This window comes from Vitis riparia, chromosome 1 (genome assembly GCF_004353265.1).
Source record: "Vitis riparia cultivar Riparia Gloire de Montpellier isolate 1030 chromosome 1, EGFV_Vit.rip_1.0, whole genome shotgun sequence".
Classification (NCBI taxonomy): domain Eukaryota; kingdom Viridiplantae; phylum Streptophyta; class Magnoliopsida; order Vitales; family Vitaceae; genus Vitis; species Vitis riparia.
Window position 1 is genome coordinate 23,637,541 of NC_048431.1, and position 25,034 is coordinate 23,662,574.

General features: G+C 37.9%; 1 protein-coding gene across 2 annotated transcripts; it reads right to left on the reverse strand.

The window, feature by feature from the left end:
- Positions 1 to 419: 419 nt before the first annotated feature.
- On the reverse strand, positions 420 to 23,290 carry LOC117915822 (OVARIAN TUMOR DOMAIN-containing deubiquitinating enzyme 1). 2 transcript variants are annotated; one of them, XM_034831528.1, is made up of 10 exons: positions 23,206 to 23,290; positions 20,971 to 21,207; positions 19,744 to 19,809; positions 19,591 to 19,674; positions 19,329 to 19,451; positions 1,892 to 1,944; positions 1,680 to 1,729; positions 1,505 to 1,611; positions 818 to 1,099; positions 420 to 701 (listed from the first exon to the last, which is right to left on the reverse strand). In XM_034831528.1, the coding sequence occupies exons 2-9, from the start codon at positions 21,136 to 21,138 to the stop codon at positions 833 to 835; spliced, it is 918 nt and encodes a 305-aa protein (XP_034687419.1). In that variant the 5' UTR covers positions 21,139 to 21,207; positions 23,206 to 23,290; the 3' UTR covers positions 420 to 701; positions 818 to 832. The 2 variants fall into 2 exon arrangements, with proteins under 2 accessions (XP_034687419.1, XP_034687425.1); XM_034831534.1 differs by having other exon boundaries at positions 420 to 740.
- Positions 23,291 to 25,034: the final 1,744 nt, after the last annotated feature.

Sequence of the window (25,034 nt, forward strand, 5' to 3'; positions counted from 1 at the left end):
GAAAATACGGCATTAGGAATTTAATTCAACCATTAAATCTGCCGACTTTTTTTCTATTTGGACACCAAAAGGGCTGGCAACCATTTCACACTGGTTCCGCAAATTCTATGTTAAGTAACTTTTAGTTTTAACTGTAGATGGATTGGTTTCAACAGCCCGATCAAAGCAGATATGCAACAGTACTACAAGTCTATGAGATTTCATGGTTCAACATATTCCTGCAAAAATGACATGCCGATCTGCATTTTTTGTTCTGAACTAGGCCAAGGACCCTAGTCCAAAATAAACCTCCAGTATAGGCACAGATGCAGAGAGTTGGTGAGAAGGCACTAGGTTTGGGGTGTTAGGATTCAGTGTCAGCAAAACTAAAATCTTAAGCTGGTACCATTTTAAGAACTTTGGTAGGACAAAGAGAAATGTTAACCATAGAAGAAAAGGTTCAGATTGGAAGTTTAGACCTTGAATTTGATTGCAGAATCTACAGTTTTCATTTTTAGCAATAAAAGTTCATCCAGATGAATGAAGACCATGTAAAGACACGCTAATTGTTATGTCATCCTCCATTTAAAGCAAAAAAACTTTACCAGGTCATCATCTGTCCTCACTCACACAGCTCAGAAGCATATCAACACTCGGGACCACAAGTTACAGCATGAAGGGCATGAAAGAGCTCGAGTCTTCACCTCACAGAACTTGATGTCCTGCCAATACAAATTCACGAACCAGGACATTTTCAGTTCCTGTAATACATGCATAGTCAAGCAAAAAACTCCATAACCCGAAAAACAAAAAAGAATGCCCATGAAAGCAGCTTTACCAGAACAGGTGAACTTCACTTAAGGTATAGAATATCATAATGGCCTGGTCGGTATAGCAAAGTTACAATGGGCTTGGTGGTTTCAGAGCTCCCACCACCTGCACTGGGAAGATCACCAGCAGAGGGAATGAAATCATGATGATTTACGATGACATGATCAATATCATAAGTGCTCCGGTCCAGGTACACAACACGGATTGGCACACCCAGTGCATCAGACAATGCAGTAATGTGCACATGGTCGCTCTCTTCGCCCATTGGTTCCACTGATGACTTGCAAAACTATGGTGAAATAAAAGGCAACATATAAGAAAGTGACACCCAAAAGAGGTTGTGGATGAAACTGAAGAATATATATATATATAATATGCATGTATGTATGTCAAGAGAAGTAAACAAAACTGAACTGCAACCAGTCATGTGCCTTGGAATCAAGAGAAGAATAATGACTTCCAAATGAACAAAGCCCACATGGAAACCATGGGTCAGATGCAAATAATTCCATAGTAATTAAGGCCAGGGAAAACCAGCACCCATTCTTATTATTTCCAGCCTCAAAAACTACAGATTTTAGTTATCATAACAAAGGCATGACACGACCTGTATGCCAATACTATAGTGATCTACCATGGAAAGATGGAAAATATTGATGGCGATAACCATACAAGATTTAGACAGAGAATAAACCTGCTCCACTGTAGCTGTAGCATTTGTCATTCCCAATATGAAGGGTTCAAAAAACTCTGAGCGTCTTTTTATTTCACCAGAGGTTACAAATCTGAAGAACATTACAACTAAACAAGAACTGTGTCAGGTTATACAAAAATGGTCAAGAAAACTACATGAGTTCAAAGTCACTCACTATAGTCGGATATGGACTGATCTCGACTCCTTATTACAAGCTCATCATGACTGAAATGAGCAATCTAGTATTAATCACACTTGTTCAAGAGTCTTTTGATTTGCTTAAATGAAGACAGAGATAACTAAAAACTCTGGCATCAAATGCACCATCTCAGAGCAAGGCTCTTAATAAAAGTGCCAAGGTGAAAAAACAATTTTAATGGTTTTTACCTTATGGAAGTCTCCTTTCCTTGGACAACACTTTCCAGCTGCTCAAGGAATAACTGAAAATTATCACATGGATTTAGTCAAAGAGAGTTGGTGTAAAAGGAATTAAATACTATCGAAAAATATAATCTTTGAAAAAGAAAAAGAAAATACAGTTTAATCAAAGTTTGCTAGTCAAAAGTCATTCCTGAGTCCAACATTAGCAACACACACTTCTTTTCCCTTTACACTTCTTGAATAGAAAATGAAAGCATTGTTCAAATGGGGAAATGAGTATGACTCTCCCCAGGAAAGATTAATGTCAAACAGTTAAAAAAAAAAGCAATTTAAAATTCCAATCAGGAAAAGTATCCCACATTGAAATGTCAATCTAGAGTTTTCCAACCTGTCCTAGAGTTAGCTGACCTAGGAATCCACAATCTCTTTAATCAAATAAATGCATCTCTAATGCTATGTTTGGTTCCAAGAAAATACTAAGGAAATAAAAAAATGTTAGGGAAAATAATTTTCTTGTGTTTGGTTTAACAATGAAAAATATTTTATTTTATTTTTGATAGGAAACCACGCGTGAATATATTGATAGAAAAAGAAGTACAATAGGAGGATGAGGAATCCTCCCGCCAAAGGTAAAACTAAACAACACAAAAAGATAACAAGACACTATACTATGTCATCTATGCACAAGCACCCTTGACTATACTGTCCCATTGGAACTACACACTGCTAGCCAATCTAGTTGTAATACGTTAAGGGGAATGCCCTTAAAAACCGCGGAATAAAAAGCCCAAAGAGAAGCAAGGAAATGGATGGAGTCCCAAAGATTCTCAAAATTCCTAGCTTTGTCCTCAAATATCCTAGCATTTCTTTCCCGCCACACAACCCATATGAAAGCTATGCACGCATTTTGCCACAAAACTAACCCTCCCTTGGATTTGCCAAAACCTTTATAATTGATGAACATCATGCCTAAAATGCTTCTCGGAGGAACCCAATCCATCTTAGCTAGCTGAAGTAGTTTGTGCCACAACCCCAATGACACAGAACAATGTGGGAAGAGATGATCTACTGATTCTCCTTGCTCCATACACAACTTACAAATGTTAGGGCTAAGAGCTTTGTGGGGTCTCCTCAATTGTAACAAGTCATTGGTATTTACCTTATTGTGTGCCACAAGCTAGACAAAGGGCCTTAACTTTGAAAGGGACTTGCAATTTCCATACAAACTTAGTGGGGAAAAATTGTGATGAATCAGGCATTTGGGACAAGGCTGTAAAGAAAAACTTGATTGTAAACAATCCTGAAGACAATAAGGACCAAGATCTCGCATCTGAAGCGGAAGTGGATAAATGCATACAATCAAGAGAGCGCATGAGGCGTTCTAGATCTTCTATCTCAGAATCGAATAGATTACGACGAAAATTAAAGTTCCATGAGAAAGGGCGAGCCGAACCGAGAATTGAAGATATAGGAATATTTTTATCCATTACTACTCTAAATAGTCTTGGATATTGGTCTTTGAAGATCTAGTCCCCCCACCACAAATCTTCCCAAAAGCTAATTATTTCCCCATCTCCTACGACAAACCGAGTATACTTGGAAAAATCCTGGAAGACTTGTGCAATGGCCTTCCAAGGACAACGATGTGACCATCTGACTAAAGTATTGGCATCCCAACCATTTGAGTGTGTCCCGTAGATGCTAAGAATGACCTAATGCCACAGAGTTGTACTCTCCCTAGGAAACCTCCACAACCATTTCCCTAAAAGAGCACGATTCCTTAAAGGAATCTTCCCAATCCCCAAACCCCCTTTTGCCCTCAGCTTACACACTGCATCCCAACTAACAAGATGATCTCTTTTACCTTCCCCAACCCCTGACCAAAGAAAATCCTTTTGCATCCTCTCAACTTTTGCAGCCATTGAAACGGGAATCTTAAACAGAGAAAGAAAGTAGCTAAGGATGTGGGAAAGGCATGAGTGTACAAGAGTTATCCTACCACCGAAAGATAAGTAAGCCTTTTGCCACCCGTCTAATCTCTTAGAGATTCTCTCAATCACTGGATCCCAGAATCCACAAGCAGTTGGATTCCCTCCCAAAGGAAGACCCAGATAAAGTATAGGTCAATCTGAAGCCTTGCAGTCAAGCAACAAGGCTAACCTAGAGAGATGATTCTGATCAAGGTTGATGCCAAAAAGATTACTCTTGTCAAGATTGACCTTAAGCCCAGAAACTTGACCAAACACTAACAATAAGCTCTTAAGAGTTTGCAGTTCTTCCGCACAAGAGTTAGCAAAGAGGATGGTATCGTCTGCGAATTGCAGATGGGACACCCTACATCTATTTCTACCTATCTGAAGCCCTCCAGCAAAACTTCTTTCCTCAGCTTTCAACAACATTCTACTCAACACATCTGCAACAATAGTGAACAGGAAAGGGGATAAAGGGTCACCTTGCCTTAAACCTCTAGATGCCTTGACCCACCCTTTAGCATTACCATTCACTAGAATAGCATAAGAGACCGACAACAGACAACCTCTCATCCAACTCCTCCATTTAGAACTAAATCCCTTCTTCTCCAACACATGATCCAAAAAATCCCATTTCACATGGTCATAAGCCTTTTCAAAGTCTATCTTGAATACAACTCCTTCCTCCCCTGATCGCGTTTTCTCATCCACAATCTCATTGGCTATAAGAACTGCATCCAGAATTTGTCTCCCTTGAACAAAAGCACCTTGAGTAGAGTGGATGGTCTTGTGTAGTACTCCTCTTAATCGCCCTGACAAGACTTTGCTATTACCTTATAGAGACAAGTGATCAAGCTAATAGGTCCAAAATCAGAAATCTTCTTTGACTGACTCTTTTTGGGCAAAAGAACTATGAAGGAGGCATTGGTGTTTTGATTAATAATCTCGCTATTGTGAAACTCTGCAAACACCCTCACTAAGTCATCCTTGATCACATCCCAACAATCCTAAAACACTGCAATGGTGAAACCATCAGGCCTCGACTCCTTATCCCTATCTAACTGAAAAATGGCATTAAAGATCTCCTTTGGAGAAAGGGGAATCCAGCCTAGAAGCACTCTCTTCTGATATAGGGGACCAATCAATACCTTCTACTCTCCAAGACTCACCGGGAGGATTCGAGTAGAGCTTTTTGAAATAAAGTAATATCTCCTCTGTGATGCTCTCGGAATTGTCCAAGACCAAACCTTTTTCATTCTCCAAGAATTTGATGAAATTCTTGTTTCGTCTCCCGTTAGCCACTTTGTGAAACAACTTTGAATTGCAATCCCTATCCTTGACCCATTTTACCTTAGCTTTTTGTCTCCAATGAATTTCTTCCCTCAAAATTATTTCCTCTAGCTCCCCTTTCCTTACAACTCTTTGAGCAGAAAGATCAGAAGAGAGAACCTCTTCTTATTCAATGGCATCAATGTTAGCTATATCATCCAAGATGGTTTTTTCCTTTCCTTAAGCATTCCAAAAGTATTCTTATTCCAATCTTTCAATTTTGCCTTAACAAATTGTAACTTCCTCATGAACTTGTGACCTTCCCAACCATTTCCTTCAAATTCTCTCCACCAACTACTAAAGCACTCTTTGAAACTAGGATGTTGCAACCACATATTCTCAAACCTAAAAGGTGTTGGGCCCCACTTGAAAGGATTGGTATCCAAGACAATCGGCCAGTGATCCGATGTCCATCTAGGAAGAACTTCTTGAAGGCTTTGAGGGAAGGAAAGCTCCCACCCATTTGAATAGAGAAACCAATCCAATCTCTTACCCACCGATGACTCTTGCATATTTGACCAAGTAAAAGAGGCATTTCGTAATTGACATTCTCTTATAAAACCATCGAAATCCCTCATGCTATAAGTGGGTTCTAAAAAAAAATCCCTCATGCTAGAAGTGAATCTAGAGCCACCCAGTTTTTTTTATCTTCTCCTTATAACATTGAAGTCACCTCCCACACACCATGAAGGAAAAGTAAGGCCAAAAAGGTCTAACAGCTCCATCCACAAATCCTTCCTAATTAAGGGGCTGTTTGGACCATAAACTGCGGACACCCACAATGGTCCACATCCATCCAACAAGAACTTGACTGAGACAGAAAAAGATCCAATTACCACCTCCTCACTGCTCATTTTCTTTGAGTCCCAAATGTTCAAAATCCCTCTTGAAGCCCCGCACGTCGGGAGGGCAGCCCACTCCTTATTCCTAACCGACCAGACACTACCTACAAACCTTCTGTCGCACACCTCTCTTTTTGTTTCCTGAAACATCACTACATCCGGATTCTGGAGTTGCAAAAAATCCTTAACCACCCTTCGCTTTTTCCTAGATCCCAAACCCCTGATATTCCAGCTTATTATCTTCATAAAAACACCTCACTGACCCTATACCTCCAAAACAACACCAACAGAACTCAAATATCTCTGGCAATTCTGTTCTTCCGCCTTGAATACACCTTAATATCCAAGGAGTTTAAGACCTCACAATCTTTAGCCATTTTGTTGGGGGAAAGACCTTCTATTTGGAACCCACCCATCTGGGAGAACTCTGCGTCTCCCTGGCTAACTGTACCCAAAATAGGGGCCCTAGGAGGCGAGCTGGGTTTGGTCTTAACATAATTAAAGCTCTCAGACAAAAGATTCAAACTAGCCATCTGGGACACCGCATCATCACGGTTAGGATTGCCAACAGACCCAAGACGATAAGCTCCAATGTCATTTTTTTTTAAAAAAAATTTAGATAACACTTGATTTTTCGTAGGAAACTAGGACTGAAAGGCTGAAATGGAAATATCGGGAACAGAAGGACTCGGATATGGAGGAGCCAAGCCAGAGAAAGGAGAAAGAAAAGGCAAAGATGGCTAAGGAAAATGATGAGAAGATATCTCGAAATTTTCCACTACCGTCATTCCACAGTACCCCACAGAGTTAAGCCCTTTTTCTCTGGTTGCGGGATAAGAAGGATGAACCATGACTGAAGATCCACTATGAGAACAAACTAAAAACCTTTAAAACCTGCTCCGTCTTCTCCTTTAGCAATATTGCGCATTTTCTCCTTCCCTTTTGACAAAAAAGGAGCCATAAGAAGATTCCTTTGCTTCGCGTTTTCCTTCGTCAACGTAGTTCCTTCCTCGGAACACCCTTGAACCAATTGTGTTCCCGCTTCGGAAACGTCTTCCATTGGAAGAGCATCGCTAACTAACAACGATCTCTTAGTCATGAGTGGCTCACTTCGGCTTTGACCCCCTTGTCGGCATGTAGAGCTTGAAGGAAGCAGAGCATTCCACAGCTTCTTTGAACTGCACTTCAACACGGAGCCCCTCTGTTGAGTTTCAGAATCCTCGTAGTCTGCCTTTGCCTTCCCCTTTGCAGAAAGAACAGCTTTGTGTAAAGGGCCCTTCGTATACCTGTCTTGATTGCCTCCCAGCTCTTGGCCCAACAACTGAATCGGGCCTTTCCTAAGGACTTCCCTCTTCCAGCCCATGTCAATTTCAGACTATGGACTGGGCTTACTAGAAGAATGGGCCCTTGTCATATGTTTGGAGGCCCAAATCCCATCCTCAAAAGTTGACTGGGCTTTGACCCCCTCCAGCCTGTTCTCCTCCAGCCTGCCTTGGCCCAGCAGACCCTGCACTTTGACTTTTTGAATTCGAACTGAAAGACAGTGGAGGTTGGGGCCAGCTGTTTCCCACTGTTGTCCTGTTCATTCCACGTGTCCTCCCAGGAGCATTCTCAGCCTTTTGACCAACTCTCCACTCCTTTGTTCTGCCAACTGCCCCAACAGAAGACCCCTTTCCAACCATTGATCTAGCTTCCTCAACCCTCTTTCTGCCATCTGTCCCCGTGTGAACCTCAGCCATTTGCCGAGCTGACTCACTCATCTCTCTAACCTGCCTACAGTTTTTCCTTCCCAGCCACTGCGACTGAAACTGTGAATTCTCAACCCCCATCTAAAACCTCAGTCAAAGCACGGAGAACCGATCGTTCTTTCATTACAACTCTCACCCTAGCTTTGCTTAGATCAAACAATTTCAACGTTCGCCAATCAATCTCTGTCACCGTCCCCCACTGCTCCATAATTTTCTTCAAGTGAACCTCAGACCATAAATGAAATGGTAAGCCCCGTAAATCTATCCAACCTTCCCTGAATTTTCCTTTGGCGACCATCTTCTCAACAAGACTGTAATTCCACCCTTAATCCTAATGAACCTTGAATCGTGTAGTGAGAAAGCTTCCTCTAAGGTTTCTACAAAAAACAATCATTTTCCACCGGCGAATGAGACGATTGTCACCACGCCTTTATGCCCTAGCCTTCTTGCCATAGCCCGGCCGATCTCAGCCCAATTAACAGAACCATCATGACATTTGCACACCACAGCCCTCGCCCACCTCCCGACTGGAACAAGGCCGCCTCTCCTCGGTCCTTCTTCTCTGACTACATTCGCAAAGGAGCGTTGCAAGGGACCCGCATGTTTGTGAAAAATCCTTTCTTCCTTGCTCTGCCTTCCCTTTTCATCAAAACTCGAGGAAGGGACCACCAACATTGAATACAACGCAGACTTTAAATGTTCCCATCCCCTGCCATTCTCTCCCTCAGGTATTACCAGAAAAGTTGACTTCCTGTTGGAGGCGAACTTTGATAATCTTATAAACTTGCCATGAACATTAAAGCAAACCTCCAATAGATGGACTCTGGTCTTTCCTCTAAATTTTCTGTTGAAACCCATAAAAATCTTCATCTCAATGGCCTTCATCAAATGTTCTATCAACCAACTAACCTCTTCCTTCTCAAAGCCTAAGACAAAAACAGAGCCTTTACTATGCTTTGTTAGCGACACCATTCTCCTCCGACCTCACCCTCGAACCTAACCTAGAAGGTCTTCCTCTCCTCAGAGACCTTCAAAGTCCTTACCATTCTCTCCGTGTTTTCACAAATTTTAACAATGAAAAATATGAAAGAAGGTCAAATAAAATTAAAATTGATTAGAAACTTATGCATTTTTAAATTATTTCATATTTATATAAAATAGTTAAAAAAAGTAAAATGAGTTTAAGGCAACATATAAAAATAATTTTTGTTGACTTTAAATCTACATTTTTTTTCCTACTTTTCTTTTCTATTTTCTTTCTCTTGCATTTTTCCTCAAATTATCCAAGAACCAAACATAGCATGAGGGAAAATGCTAAAATATACCAAAATCTGTCATCACAATAATTCCATAGGGACTAAATCACCTAGTGCTTATCCATACCAGATTACCTAAAGGACAAGCATCAAGATAAGGCTTCCTACATCACTATTGCCAGGACTACAAGCACAAATAGTAATCTACCTAATCGAATAAGAAGAATCCATCCTATCCCGTCACAGCTACTATCAGATATCAATATCCCACACAACTCCCAATTCCTTGAGCTCACCTAAGTGAAAGTTCAAGTTTTGAAAATTCCCCAAATAATATCATTTTCTTTCCTTATTTTCTTTTCTGATGCGAGATTCAACAGAAATGCTTCTGCAGATCATGAAGATGAGAGGTGATAAAGATTATCATCAGAAGAAATGAAAAAAAAATTCAATCATCACGCTAAGATTACATGCAATACTATCATCATGTTTTACTCTTTCATAATTCCACATGCAAAGATCAAACAGAACAAATTGAAAATATTATACAGAGTCAAGGTGGACAGAATGTGAGAACACAAGAGTGTCAATCAGGATTTGCACCAGAGGCCTTTCTAAATGCTTAAACAATGGAATCCATAAAGGACCAGCACCCATCCCAACTCATAGGCTCCAATACCAAGTTCATTGATTGGAAAGTAGCATCCAACCACTATATCAGAGAGCTGGAGGCAGCAAGTAGCATCCAAAAGAATTACTTCTGTCTATTTGACAAAGGTCAAATCCTTATCCTTGTAGTCAGGGGACCCAAGACTTATCTAAGAGACTACGGAGAAGCAACAAGAAAAATATCAAAGACTACAGAATTGCAAAATAGAACCACCAGAGCCTCCCATTTATTCATTTATTAGAGCCAAGGTATCAAGATTTGTTCACTGATGGAGAATGCATACAAGAAATATTAGTGACTTTTTATATATGAAATGACAAAAAATAAAACAAAATAAAATAAAATATCAAGGCAACCAAAACCAAGTGGGGACCAACCTGGTCAAATATGCAAAATGCCGCAGTGTGTAAGAGATTGGAGAGATTTCTATACTCAAATGAGTGGGAGCAAAATTTCTCTCAAAGCCTTCAAGAAGCTCTTCCTAGATTGATGTCAAATCACTGCCCAATTGCCTTAGACACAAATCTATTCAAGTGGGGACCAACTCTATTTAGATTTGAGAACATGTGGTTACTCCATCCAGATTTCAAAGATGGTTTTAATAATTGTTAGAGAGATTTTCAGAGCAATGGTTGGGAAAGGCATAAGTTCATGAGGAAGTTACAATTTGTTAAATCCAAACTGAAAGAATGGAATAAGGAGTATTTTGGAGAGTTAAATGAGAGGAAGATGAGCATCTTAATGATATTGCTAGCATTGATGCTATCAAGCAAGAAGGGAATCTTTCCCCCAAGCTTTTAGAGCAAAGGGCCTTCTGAAAAGAGGAGTCAAAGGAGTTACTGTTAAGGAAAGAGGTGCACTGGAGGCAAAAATCTAGGATGATGTGGGTGAAAGAAGAGGATTGTAATTCAAATTTTTTCATAGGGTGGCTAGTGGCAGGTGCAATAAGAAGTATGTCAAGGTCTTGGAGGATGAAAGTAATTTTAGATAACAATGACACTATTTCAACAAAGATCTTGCTTTTTTGGGAAACTATATGCAAACCCCCCTGGAAAGTCTGAGGTTAGAAAGCTTAGATTAATCACCCATTTGAACAAAGAGTGTTGCTTGGTTGGAACGCCCCTTTACTAAAAAAGAGATTTTTCAAGCCATTGTTCAATTAGATAAGGACAAAGCTCCCGAGCCTGATGGCTTTACCATGGTTGTGTTCCAAGAGTATTGGGATGTGATTAAGGAGGATTTAGCAAGGGTGTCTTCAGAATTTCATAGAAGTGGGGTAGTTAATTGGAGTACAAATGCCACCTTCATTGCTCTAAAGCCCAAAAAGAGTTAGAACAAAAGGATGTCCTATTTTAGACTGATCAATTTGGTCACTTGTTTGTATAAGGTTATAGCCAATGTCCTATCAAGGCAGTTACAAGGTGTTCTTAATGAAACTATCCATATCACACCAGGAGTTTTTGTTAATGGAAGACAAATACTAGACGCACTGTTAATAGCCAATGAGGTAGTGGATGAAAAAAGATGATCTGGAGAAGGAGCAGTTTTCAAAATTGATTTCGAAAAGGCTTATGACCATGTGGATTAGTTTTCTAAACCATGTACTTGAAAGGAGGGGGTTCAGTTTTAGATGGAGGACTTGGATGAGAGGTTGTTTAGCCTCTATCTCTTTTGCAATTCTAGTAAATGGTAATGCCAAAGGTTGGGTCAAAACTTCTAGAGGCTCAAGACAAAGGAAATCCACTATCTCATTTCGTCTTTGTCATTGTAGTTGATGTGTCAAGTATATTGATCTTGAGGGCTAAGGAGAATAGGCTATTGGAAGGCTTCACTATAGAAAGGAGTAAGACTACAATCTCCCATCTGCAATTTGCAGATGACACCTTTTTTTTCTAGAGTTTGTCCAAAAAAATTACAAACTCTTAAAGATAATTTTGTTAGTATTTGGGCCTATTTTTAGTCTTTAAGTCAATCTAGAAAATAGTAATTTGTTTGGCATCAACATTGATCAGGATCAACTCAATGAGATGGCATTGGCGCTTGATTGCAAAGTGTTAGATTGGCCTATTCCCTATTTGGGACTTCCACTAGGGGGGAACCCAAAGGCAAGTGTTCTCTAGGATTTGGTGATTGAAAGAATTTTGTGAAGACTAGATGAGTGGAAAAAAGCTTATTTGCTTTTAGGTGGAAGGATAACTCTTATTCACTCGTGTTTGTCCCATATTCCTAGCAATTTCATTTCCATGTTCAAGACCCTTTCTTCTATGACACTAAAAATTGAGAAATTGTAAAGGTATTTTCTTTGGTCAAGGGTTGGGAGCATAAGAGATACCATCTCATTAATTGGGACTTAGCGTGTATGCCTAAAGGGGAAAGGGGACTAGGGTTTGGGAAGATTTTTGTAAGAAATCATGCTTTATTAGGGAAATGACTTGGAGGTTTCCTAAGGAAAGTTTCTCTCTTTGGCATCAGGTTATTCCAAGCATATATGGGACACATATTAATGGGTGGAATGCCAACACTATTGTCAGGCAGTCGCATCATTGCCCCTGGAAAGCCATTGCACAAGTCTTTCAGGATTTTTCCAGATACACTTGGTTGGTTGCGGGAGATGGGACGAGAATTCGTTAATGGGAAGACTTGTAGTGGAGGACAAACCTTTGTGTTCTCAATTCCTAGGTATATTCACAATTGCCACGGCTAAAAACAATATCATTTCATCAGTTCTTGGGTCCACTAATCATTTCTCTTGGAATTTAAACTTTCATTGCAATCTTTCGGATTTTGAAATAGGAGATCTTAAAAGACTCATGTCCCCTCTTTCTTGTTTGCACTTATCCCCATTTCTTCCTAATGCAAGAGATTATTCCTTATCTTCTTCAGGTTCATTTACAATAAAGTCATTCTTTTTAGTCTTATCTAACCATATTAATTCAATTCCATTTTTCCTCACTGATTTTGTTTGGAAATCACAAACCCCGTTTTAGGTCAAGTCCTCTACTTGGTTAGTGACACATAAAAAGGTAAACACCAATGACAGGCTACAAATGAGAATACCCTACAAAGCCCTCAATTCTAATGTTTGTTTATTGTGTATGGAGAGTGGTGAAATGGTAGATCATTTTTTATTACACTATCCTTTAACTTTGGGGCTATGACATAAACTATTCAAATTTACTCATTTGGACTGGGTTCCTCCCAGGAGTACATGTGACATGATGACCATCTCATATAAAGGGTTGGAAAGTACCATTAGCGACAAGGTGTAGTGGCAATTTGTTTGTTTGTCTTGCTTTGATGTGGGTTATGTGGTGGAAAAGAAATGTTAAGATTTTTTATGACAAGGCAAGAACTTCAAAGGGTCTTTGAGATATTATTCATTTCTTAGCCTCCTTTTAGGCCTCTTGTACTACAATTTTTAAGGGTATCCCCCTTAATATGATACAACTTGACTGGTTGTTAGTGTGTAGGTCTAAAGGTGTGGGATGGCTAGGACTTATTCCCATATAGGTTGTGGCACCTTATAGTTGTATAGATTTACTTAGTACTTTAGAGGTTCTTACTTACTTTTTCTGTAGTTTTTTTTTTTTTTTGGAGGATTCCCCGTCCTTCTATTCTACTTATTATTCTTACTGACCTTAATATATTATAATGTTGTTTCTCATAAATAAATAAATAAAAATGGTCCATAGCCTACTAAAAGAGTATGGGGGCCTTGGCATTAGAAATCTCTTTATTTCTAAACAAGGCTCTCCTTGATAAGTAGAAATGAAGATTTGAAATTGAGAAAGAGTCCTTATGGAAATGTGTTGTAGCACAAAAGTTTGGGAAAGGGAGATGGCGCTCAAGGGGTGTGAAGAAAGGTTGTAGGGTAGGCGTACGGAAAGCAATTAGAAATAGGTGGGAGTCCTTTAAAAGCATATCTCATTACATAGTTGGCAATAGAAGAATGCTCAAATCTTGGAAAGATAGATTGTGTCGAGACTTATCTTTAGAAGAGCTCTTCCCGACATTATTCTCTATAGTCACCACTAAAGGCTCATGGGTAGCAAAGGTTTGACAGCAAGTTAGGAAGGGAGGTTGGTGGAATCCTTGCTTCTCACAACAATTTCACAATTGGGAGCTTGAAAGAATGATGGCCTTTCTATAGAAAAAAACAAACAAGTTCAATCACTAGAGATGAGAATGATAGAATGGGGTGGAAGGAGTCACAGTGTAGCAAGTTCCATGTTAAATCCTTCTACAACTCCCTAGCCAGAGGAAGAAGAGATTCTTTTCCCACAAACATAGTTTGGAATTCCTACATACATATGAAGGTGGGATTCTTTGTATGGGAAGCAATATGGAAAAGGATTTTAATGATCAATCAACTTAAAAGCAAGGGATGGATGATGCCAACTAGATGTTATATGTGCAAAGATGAGGAAGAATCGACTAATAATTTGCTTCTTCATTGCCTTAAAGCAAGTTTCCTATGATAACTAGTTTTTTTCTTTGTAGCGTGGCTTGGATGATGCATTCTAATATTAAGCAAAATCATGATGATTTGGCATAGATCTTCATGGGAAAGAAACGGAAAAAAGTTTGTTAGGTTACTCCTTTTTGTCTATTTTAGATGTTGTGGAAGAAAAGAAATAGAAGGTTTTTTTAAGACTTGGAACAATCATAACAAACTATTAGATTTTCTTTAATGAATACATTTTTGAAATGAATCAAAGTGTACATAAATGATCATTCACTGACCATTTGGGTACCGTCCTCTTTCTCAGTTAAATCATTTTTTTTAGCCTTATCCATTGTCTCAAATTTTGTTCCTTTCTACCCAGCTAATTTTTTGAAGAAATCAAAAGTCCCCTCTGAGGTGTCTTTGTTTGGTTAGTGGCACATAAGAAGGTAAATACCAATGACATGTTGCAGGTGAAAAAGCATTTCAAAGCCCTTAGCCCTGATTGGTGCATCCTTTGTAGGAGGAGCAGAGAGATTGTTGATCATCTCTTCTTGCATTGTCCGATTACTTTGAGATCGTGGCATAGAATTTTTTCATAGGCTAGGATGGAGTGGGTTCAGCCAAGTAATATTTGCAATATGATGGTGATTTCTTTCAAGTGTTTTGAAAATTCTTTTAGAGGCAAAACTCTTTGGAAGATCGTGTGTATTTCTCTGTTGTGGATTGTGTGGAGAGAAAGGAATGTTAGGATTTTTGAGGACATTTGGAAGACGCCGAAGATGATGTGGGATCAGATTCATTTTTATGTTTTTTTTTTTTTGTTAACTGCACAAACATTTTTAAACCCTATCCTTTGAGTATAATCCAACTTAGTTGGCTTCCATTATGTACACCCTAGAGTTGGGTCTACAGGGTCAAGAATGTTTTACTTGTTTTTTGATCAATAAGTATAAGATTGTATTGCAAAGAGGCGCTAAAGAAGCGACCCACCAAATTACAGTATAAAGGGACTTACCCCCTTACAAAAGAGCCCAAACATCAAAGGACAAGGCAAAACAAAAAAACATCTCCTTTAACGCATACACACCCAGTCTATAAAATCTATTAAGGTCGAAGGACCATCTTTTATCCACAATTTGGATTCCGACCACAAAAAATACACAAAAGATGCTTTCATCCTTTGAATGGACAGCCCACAATCCTCAAATGCAATTGAATTTCTAGCCTTCCAAATAACCCAAAACAAGCATAACGGTCCCAATTGCCACTCCACCTTCCTTTTTTTTTCCACAAAGGACCCCCTCCACCCTAAAAGGGTTTCCTTGACCGAACGGGGGAAAACCCACGAAACACCAAAAAAGGAAAGGAACACCATCCATACTTCCCTCGTTTTTTCACAATGGATAAGAAGGTGGTCAATTGTCTCCTCACTCTTATGGCCAAGAAAACATCTATTTGCCATAACCTAACCTCTCTTTTGCAAGCGATCCAAGGTTAGGACTCTCCCCCAAAAAGCCTCCCACGCAAAAAAGCTCAATTTGGGCTGCACACAAGAGTTCCATATAATTTTTGAAGGGAAAAAAGCAAGAGACCCCGGCTGCATGGTCCTATACAAAGATTTCACCGAAAAATCCCCATTCTTTGATGCCATCCACTTCACCTTATCCTCCTCATCCCCCCTAACCTTCTTCCCCTCCAAGCAACAAAATAGCCTTTCCACTTCTTCCAACTCCCAGTCGTTGAAAGGTCTACTGAAACAAGGGTTCCAACTTCCCCCCCATTCCCCCTCAGCTGTCCACACTTCATTTACCCAAGCCTCTTTGTTCAAAGCTAAAGCAAATAAAGAAGGAAAAACCTCACTCAAAAGGATGGTTTCACACCATTTATCTTTCCAAAACTTCACTTTCTCACCATCACCCACCACAAAGCCAACAAAAGGGTTCACTTGATGTCCCATTTTACTTATTGCCTTCCACAACCCAAACCCGTAGGCCTCCCTAGACTCACAAGATCTCCACCCTCCTCTTTCCTCCCCGTATTTCCCTCTGATCACTTGGTTCCAAAGAGTCTTTCTTTCATTTGCAAAACGCCACACCCATTTGCCAAGGAGAGCCCTATTGAAGGCCCCAAGACTCTTAACCCCCAACCCTCCGCTTCTTTTGTCTAAACATACAATTGACCAATTTACTAAATGTGGTTTTTGCACAAGAGCCCCGCCACCCCACAAAAAGTCCCTTTGAATCTTCTCCAATCTGATTCTAACCACTCTAGGCATCTGGAAAATCGACATAAAATAAATTAGTAAATTTGACAATGTACTACGCACTAGAGTAATCCTCCCCCCTTTTGAAATGTACTGATGTTTCCACATAGCCAATTTCTTTCTGAATCTTTCTTCTATTCCATCCCACGCTGCAACGCTTTTAAACGGGGCACCTAACGGCATTCCTAAATAAGTGGAAGGCAGTTTTCCCACCCTGTAACCAAACTCATCAGCCAACTCATCCACATTTTCGACTCTACCAACCGGAATCAGCTCACTTTTCTCCAGATTTACTCTTAACCCTGAAATTGCCTCAAACCACATTAACAACCAGCCCATATACAATAACTGATCCTCCTTTGCTTCACAAAATATCAGCGTATCATCAGCAAACAACAAATGTGATATCTGGACCCCTTCGCCTCTTCTTCCCCGAATCAAACAAGGCGCCAAAAACCCCCCAGCCACTGCCTTCTTTATCAAAACACTGAAAGCCTCCATCACCACTACAAAAAGGTACTGCGACAGGGGGTCTCCTTGCCTTAACCCCCTTGAGCTTTGGAAAAAACCTGTAGGGCTTCCATTCACCATAACTGAGTACCTAACAGAGGATAGACACCACTTTATCCACCTGCACCATCTTTCCCCAAACCCCATCTTCTCCATCACTACTAAAAGAAAATCTCAATCCACGTGATCATAGGCTTTCTCAATGTCTAATTTACAGAGAATCGCCCCTCTATTGCTTTTCACAATGGAGTCAATTGCCTCATTAGCGACCAGCACTGCGTCCATAATCTGCCGTCCCTCCACGAAAGCGTTTTGGGACGTTGAGATGACCTTGGCTAAGACACCCTTCATTTTATAAGCCAACACCTTAGCTAGCCACTTATACAACCCTCCCACCAAGCTAATTGGCCTAAAATCCTTCAAGTCCTCTGCCCCCCCTTTCTTAGGAATCAACACTAGGAAAGTTGCATTCAAACTTCTTACAAAGCTCCCGGTCTCATGGAATTGCCTAAAGAAGTTCATGACCTCTTCTTTAACAAAATCTCACGAAAATTGCCAAAAAGCCATTGAAAAACCGTCAGGGCCTGGCGCTTTCTCGCCACAACAGCCTGACAAAGCCCTAAAAACCTCCTCCTCCGTGAAAGGCTTCTCCAGCCCCTCCACATCCCCCTCTTCCAACCTTTCAAACATCAAAGCATCTATCCTGGGCTTCCACCCCCCCAGGTCTGCCAGCAGCCTCTGGTACACCCTGCAAACCACCTCTTTGATCTCCCTTTCCTCATTGTACCATCTCCCATTCACTTTGACTCTATTCATCTGATTCCTTCTTCTATGAGCATTAGCCATCTGATGAAAAAACCTTGTATTTCTATCCCCCTCTTTCAGCCAAAGTTCCCTGGACTTCTGCCTCCATGACGTTTCTTCTAAAAGGACCCACTTCTTATACATCTCTCTTGCCTCCTTCCTAGCTTCTTCCTCTTCCAAGGACAATTCGCAAACCCTCTCTTCCTTGTCCCAGAAATCTAATGAATTCCAAGCCTCTTGCTTCTTAACCTTAATCTGTCCGAAAACCTCTGTGTTCCATTTTTTCAGAGTCAACTTTAAAGCCTTTAATTTCTCGCTCAAAATGTAACTGGTTGTCCCACTAACCTGGATCCCCTCCCACCATTTCCTCAGCACCTCTTTGAAGCCTTCCTCCTTCGGCCACATGTTCTCGAATCTGAAAGGTGTGGGCCCTCTCCTCATCCCCCCTCCATCAAGAATAATTGGAGAATGATCTGATACTGGTCTAGCCAAAACACCTTGAATACACTCCCGGAATGAGCTTCCCAATCTTCAGAGATAAGAAACCGGTCAATTCTCGATTTTAAGAGATTATTAAAACCTCCACTCCACGTGAACATCCCCCCCTGAAGGGGCAAATCCCTTAACTCTAACTCCTCTATCACTTCTGTGAATCTCCGCATTGATGGTGACAGGCGACCTCCACGGCTCCGCTCAGAAGGGAATCTTATCATGTTGAAGTCGCCAGCAACACACCACGGTTCGTTCCACAGCCCTTTGATGGCCCCCAATTCGCTCAGAAACTCCTCTTTCTCCACCTTCACAAAGGGCCCATAAACTCCTGAAAACGCCCAGCAAAAACCATCCTCAACATTCTTGAACCGGCAAGAAACTGAATAATTGCCACCTCCATTTCCTCCAACTGCAGCACCCTATTGTCCTAGAACACCACCCCCCAGCCGCCGCACCCCTTGAATTCAAAGCCCCCCATTCCAGACATCTTCCTACCCCTAAACTCCTCACAATTGCACTCGTAATCTCCTGCAATTTTGTTTCCTGGAGACACACTAAATCTGCTTTTTGGGTTTTAATCACATCTTTAATCAATTTCCTCTTCTCTCTGTCATTTGCCCCCCTTACATTCCATGACACAATTCGACGGGAATGTTTTACTTGTATAGGCCTTTTGTTCCTTTTGTGTAGCCTTCCTTGGTTAGTGGAGGTTTACTTAATTCTTTTGATCAAGCAGCCTTTTGTACTTTTTGTATAGCCTTCTTCAGTTAATGGATATTTGCTTAGTTCTTTTGATCAGACTTTTACATCATGGGGTGGATTCCTCATCCTTCTCATGTTTCTTTTCTCATTTAATATATATCTTTTGTTTCTAACCAAAACAAAAAAAGTAAGGAAAGGGAGCTTGTTTTTTATTATTCTTACTTTTTATAGCTTGCCTATTTTGACGCCAAATGCATACATCATATACACTTTGTTACACCCTTTGCTTAAGCGCCAATATATATATATATATATATATATATATATTGTCTATCAAAAATAAATAAATAAATAAACAAAACATAGCAACCACAAAAGAAATATAAAGAACATATATATGATGGACTTACCGCAAAAAAGTCCTCAAAAGTAAAGTCTGCATAACCTAGAGCTTGAAGTGTCTCTCTGCATTTTTCAACGTTAGTTGTGACGCGATGAACTTCTGCTTGATCTTGTGACTCCAGAATATGCTCCTATTTTGGCAACTCACAATTTTTTAAGTAGCTAAAATTACAACATCGTATTAACTTCCTTCCAACAAGAACCTCAAATGATGAAATACAAACTATAAAGAGAGATGAATTTGTGAGAAGAACATATATCTATACATACAAGGTATGAAAACATAAAGCCTCGAAAAAAGCAGTTCCCATCTCCCCTAGTTCGCCTGATAGAGCCATATTTTTCACCAAGCACCTGGATGAAGGGTCAATTGTGTTTAAAGAAGAAAAAGCGAGAAGAACTGCAAAACACACAATAAAAAACCTTTATTTTCTTCAGCAAGATAGAGCTGCCTGACTCGTATTCAGCTGCTAATACGGAAAGAGGTTCCTGCAGTTCCATTACCATAAAGGATTTATTCTTACATAAATTCAAAACTAAAAGAATTCACAGGCATCATTTTCAATTAAGAATGCAGGTTTATTGGATATTGAAATCATGCTCAAGAAGATAAAGCACACATGCAAAATGTAGAATATACATCCATGCCCCTAACTAAGCTTTAGTGCAGTTCACTAGAGAGAGGAATAAACCAGACATAAAACCCAAATATGAAGCCATTGCAGAGCTTTAAAAAGGAAAAGAAAAAGAAAAAACAAGCTGCAACACAAAAATTGATCTTGTTCTTGACCAATTTGACCCAGAATATGAAGTACAGGCCGATGCATGGAATTTTGTGTTTAGTAGGGGCACTATTGCAATAGGGCTCCATTGACCTATGAAAGTTACAAGCTTAGTGATGCTAAATATGATTCCACCTCCCAAAATAAAGAAGGCACAGTTGCAGTACACTAATTCAGGCTATGAAGAATAATATTTCAGGATCAAACTTCATTAATGATATAGATGAGACCGTGGTATTCATTTCCTCGGTAAGAAATTTAACTTATAGTTAAATTTCTTTGTGAATATGACAGAATTCCCATTTAACCGATTAGAGGTACACGTGTGGTTTAATTGGTAGTCAGTGCAATTATATGGTTCTTTGAAATTTGGGAAGCAATAAATGAGAAGGTAGCAGCACATGGCAGATTGCATTAGGAAAAATCATTTTGACAACTAAGAAAACCAATTACCCAGCAAGACACTTGTTTCTTTTTACAAGAGAGTATTTTACCATTGAGATTTGCAGTGAGCGTCGTCCTAAGCATTTTGACCTGTACAGATAGATTTTGCCTTTTTGGACCAGTAAACATCCATTTTCCTTTTTTTTTTTATCTGATTTATATAGAAGACTTTGTACTAGTCAGAAGGATTTTCTCATCCTTTCTGTACTTATTATTTCAATGCAATAAAATTATTGTTTCTGATAAAAAAACAAAAATCAAGTGCCACAAGGAAACCACTGAAAGTCAGGAAACAACAACCATAACCGAAATTATGTAATGAGAAATATCTAGCCTAACCAAATCTGAAAAGACAGAAACAAAAATTGTCAAAAGCAAGTTTAATCAAATGCTAGAACTTCAATGTGTCATGGGATGGCCTTGCCTTGTCACCGATGAAGGGAACTTTCTCAGCTTCCTCGGCCCGAATCGCAGACTGTTGTTGCATGATATCATCATCCCTGATGTTTTCCCAAGCATCAACTTCAGATACTGGAATGGGTGCTTTAGGATCTGATTCACCATCTGCTTGAAGCCCCTCTTCATTCTCCATCGCCTCTGGAGCTCAATAAAGAAAATCACGTGCTGGTTCAACTTCTCCTGAATCTGGGAGTAGATACTCCTGAATACAACAAAAGGGAATACAAATCTATCAGTTACTAAAAAGCTAATTTCAGACCTAGCACAAAAGCTCACGAGTTTTCTGTTTATTTTTAATTTTTTCCTTTTTTTATGGGGGGATAAGGTAGGGGTCAAGTTTATATTCAAACATGCATATGAGCAAGAACAAAATGATAAATGGTATCTAGAACATAGAGACAACTCCTCTAAATGGAAAACAAATGTAGCTTCCTTGCAGAATTTTGAAAATCCATGCAGTGACTGCATTATCAGCTCCATCCATGCAATTCTCTGGAAAGTTGGAAAAAAAAAAAAGGCCATCTCATATTCAGTGACTTCTTTCACTAAAATTTCTAGGCGTGTCTGGTGATATATGACCCTAACTTCTCATGCTGAATTATATCTTATGGTACACTCAATATTTCAATCAAGTAGTCCAACTGCAATACTTGAAATATAGTAAATTTAAGAAGCTTAGGCTTCATTTGGATGCACTTCCTATTTTTTGTTTTTATAAACAAAAACTTCTATATAAAAAGTAAAAACTCTTGTACAAAAAATATAGACCTACCTTTACCTTATATCCTTAAAATTACTTTTAAAAATTTTTAAATTTGAGATAATACAAATTTTTATATACCTTGATTTTTTTAATCAGTTTTTAAAAATCATTACATTTCAATGTAAGATTCTGAGAATTCTTTTATTTTATATAGAAGTTACTACTATTTTCTATTTTAAACACTAACTTCTATTTATCTAATTTTCAAATAAGCAAGGCATTGATATCAATTATATGCAAGTTTCAGCTAATACATTCCAAGGAAGCAAAACACCCAAAAAAAAAACAAAACAAAACAGAGAAAGAAAACAAAATGAATACAATGTGGTTAGCATTTAAGTTTGGATTTTAGAAAGAAAGATGGGAATGGAAGGAAAATGCTCGAAATGACTCAAGAAAAAAAAAAAATCATTTACAAGTAAATATCAGCCATTTCCTTTCTTGTTTCATCCTTCTATGGTCAAACAAGCACAAAAATAAACATATCAAATTTCTCAAACTAGTTTTGGACTGTAAAAATTACAAATCAGATATTCTAACACCACTTCTTTATTTTCTTTGACAAAGATGCCTTTCTTTATTTCCTTGTACAGTTTTTGAAATAATATCATAGAATCTAAGTTTTCCATTCATGGACCAGATCCAACCAAGCAGATTGAGACAAACTTAGCATATACCTAAGTCCCTCAAAGCATCAATGCAAAATTGTGTACTCAGGCAGGTGCAATGAACATATAATATATATAATGAGCCAAACTCAACTAACTGTTCTCAAATTTAAAATGCATAAGACATCATCTGCTATCAATTATCAGCAAAATACCACTACAACATTCGGCGCATAAAAAAATAGAAATCAAAATAAAAAATAAAAAACAGCAAACAAACAAACAACTCGATCGTTCAAATGAAAGTTATGAAGACGAATTGAAAAAAATCCATTTGCAAGTAATCTTCAGTATTTCGTGTTCTTTCTATGTTCTTTCCAGTTATCCAAACACAAAGGAAAGAGTGCGTTTCGAATTTCGAAACCTAGTTCTGCAATATCCAAGAATCCAATGTCCTTTCATTTTCCATTTCTCACTTTTCATGTTTAAAATGGCGAAACAACTTTGTTTAACTTCCATCACCGCCGAGACGGGCGCGTTGGGCTCCGTGCCACCGCCATTTCAACATCAGCGTCACTGGGAACATCTCAGTTTTGTCTCGTGATAGGTTAAAAATGGCGCCATCCTCTCGCTCACAACGCAGATTCGCGTTTTGAGACTCATTTTCAGATTTGCTGATCGTTCTAAGAATACCTAGAAGTCTTTGAATTCCGTTTCATAAATCTTCTATGCAATTGTAATGTTCCATATTGAAACAATCATCTAAAGGAAGAAGACGAGGAAAATGAAGAAGGAAGAGACCTAGGGTTAGGGTTAGGGTTAGGGTTACCTGGAGTTGAATCGCGATCGTTCCTTCTCTCTCCTTCGATCTCCCTCTCACTGGTCTCCCTACTGAAGTGAACGGTGAAAAAAACGTTTCTAGATGTTTACTATATATTTATATATATATTTGTGTACGAGGCCCTTTAAATTTTGGTATTTTTTATTGGCCCCCTACAGGATTGATTTCTTCGGATATACCCTCGTTCTTGCTTTATTAACTCACGTAAAAGATACGGTGTCTTTTTTTTTCTCTCTCACAATTAATTAAGATGGTGTGTTGCAGTGGAGATCCGCTCCAACATATAAATAATTAAATTTAAATGTTTTTTTTTTCAAAATTTTAAAGTATTTATTCGGAAATCTACTTAATTACTATTTATTTAAATTTCGTGCGTTTGGTATCCTATAAATTTATTCAACCTGTAAGATTTATTTTTTAATTATATTTTAGATAAAATAAATTTTACATAAATATGTTTAATCATTCTCTATAAAATAAATTTTATTTTCTAAAAAATAATTTTTATAAATTTAAAAGAAAATAATTATTAAAATAAATGGCAAAGGAATATATTTATGCTAGATTTCAAAAATATCAATAAAATTACCTTGTATAACTATTGATATTAATATGGATGTATAACATTCAAATGTGATAAAATTAATCATTTTTTTTTAATAAGTGGCCATAAATATTATTATTAAGATAATAAGGTGATGACTTAATAATCATTTTATCAAGTTTGTTTACGAGTAATTCTTATTAATTGATTTTAATTTATATTGCTTTTGTTACTAATGTTTTTATTAAAAAAAAACCTTTTAAAAATAGTCAATTAGTGTTGAAAATAATCGCTCCAAGTGATTTTATAATTATTATTTTAAATATCTTTTAGATTTTTAAATATAAATTCCAAAGTTTGTTGCATTTGGGTATTAATGATGACTTTCTATTATATTTAAAATCACTTTTAAATAGAATTTGACATGGCATAGAGTAAATCAACTTAATTACTTAAAAATAACTTAATAAATTAATTTTAATTATTAAATAGATTAAACATTTTTTGTTAAAATAATTCAATGTGATAACTTGAAATTAAAATTGACTTTTAAGTATTAAGTTTAATTTATTTTTAATTAAATCTAAAATTATGTTTCTAAAAAAATATTGAAATTAATATAAATTAAGTCATTAAATTGATTTGTGAAACATTTTTTTTAAGATCATTTATAATATTTAAAATGGATGTTGTTTAATATACATTATTATGTTTAATATTTATTTTTTTTTTCATTTACAAATAGACTACATGTACTAGTTTGGTCAATAAAATATTTAAATACAAATAAAAAATTCAACTATTATTAAGAAAAACTTATTTGATTGAAAGGCTATCATGTCTTTGTACATCTAATCCAACTTTTTTTAATCATAAAAATACCTTCTTTTTTTTTTTTTTACATATATATTATATATATATATATATATATATATATATATATATATATATATATATATAATCATGCAACTCGGATCACTCAATTCATGTACCCTAAATCTCATAGGGCATATAAAAATATATCATAGGCTCTTTAGATATATTGTAACGGAAACCAAGTATTCAAAAAATAATATTGATACTACAAAAATTAAAGATCTAAAAACTAAAGCTATATACATTTAATCCAGATGTTTATGAATCAATTCATAATTTTCTAAATTTTAAAACCACATGTGATTTTTTTGATAAATTCAATGGAAGTCATCCCAATTTTAACTCAAAGTTTACATGAATATGTTGATATGAATCTCAAACCAAAAACTAAAAAAAA

Coding starts and splice junctions, on each gene's coding strand:
- LOC117915822 (XM_034831528.1), bottom strand. CDS start 21,138: ATGGAGAATGAAGAGGGGCTTCAAGCAGATGGTGAATCAGATCCTAAA. Junction 19,810..20,970: donor TTCCCTTCATCGGTGACAAG/GCAAGGCCATCC, acceptor ATGGAACTGCAG/GAACCTCTTTCCGTATTAGC. Junction 1,945..19,328: donor CTTTTGAGGACTTTTTTGCG/GTAAGTCCATCA, acceptor GATAATTTTCAG/TTATTCCTTGAGCAGCTGGA.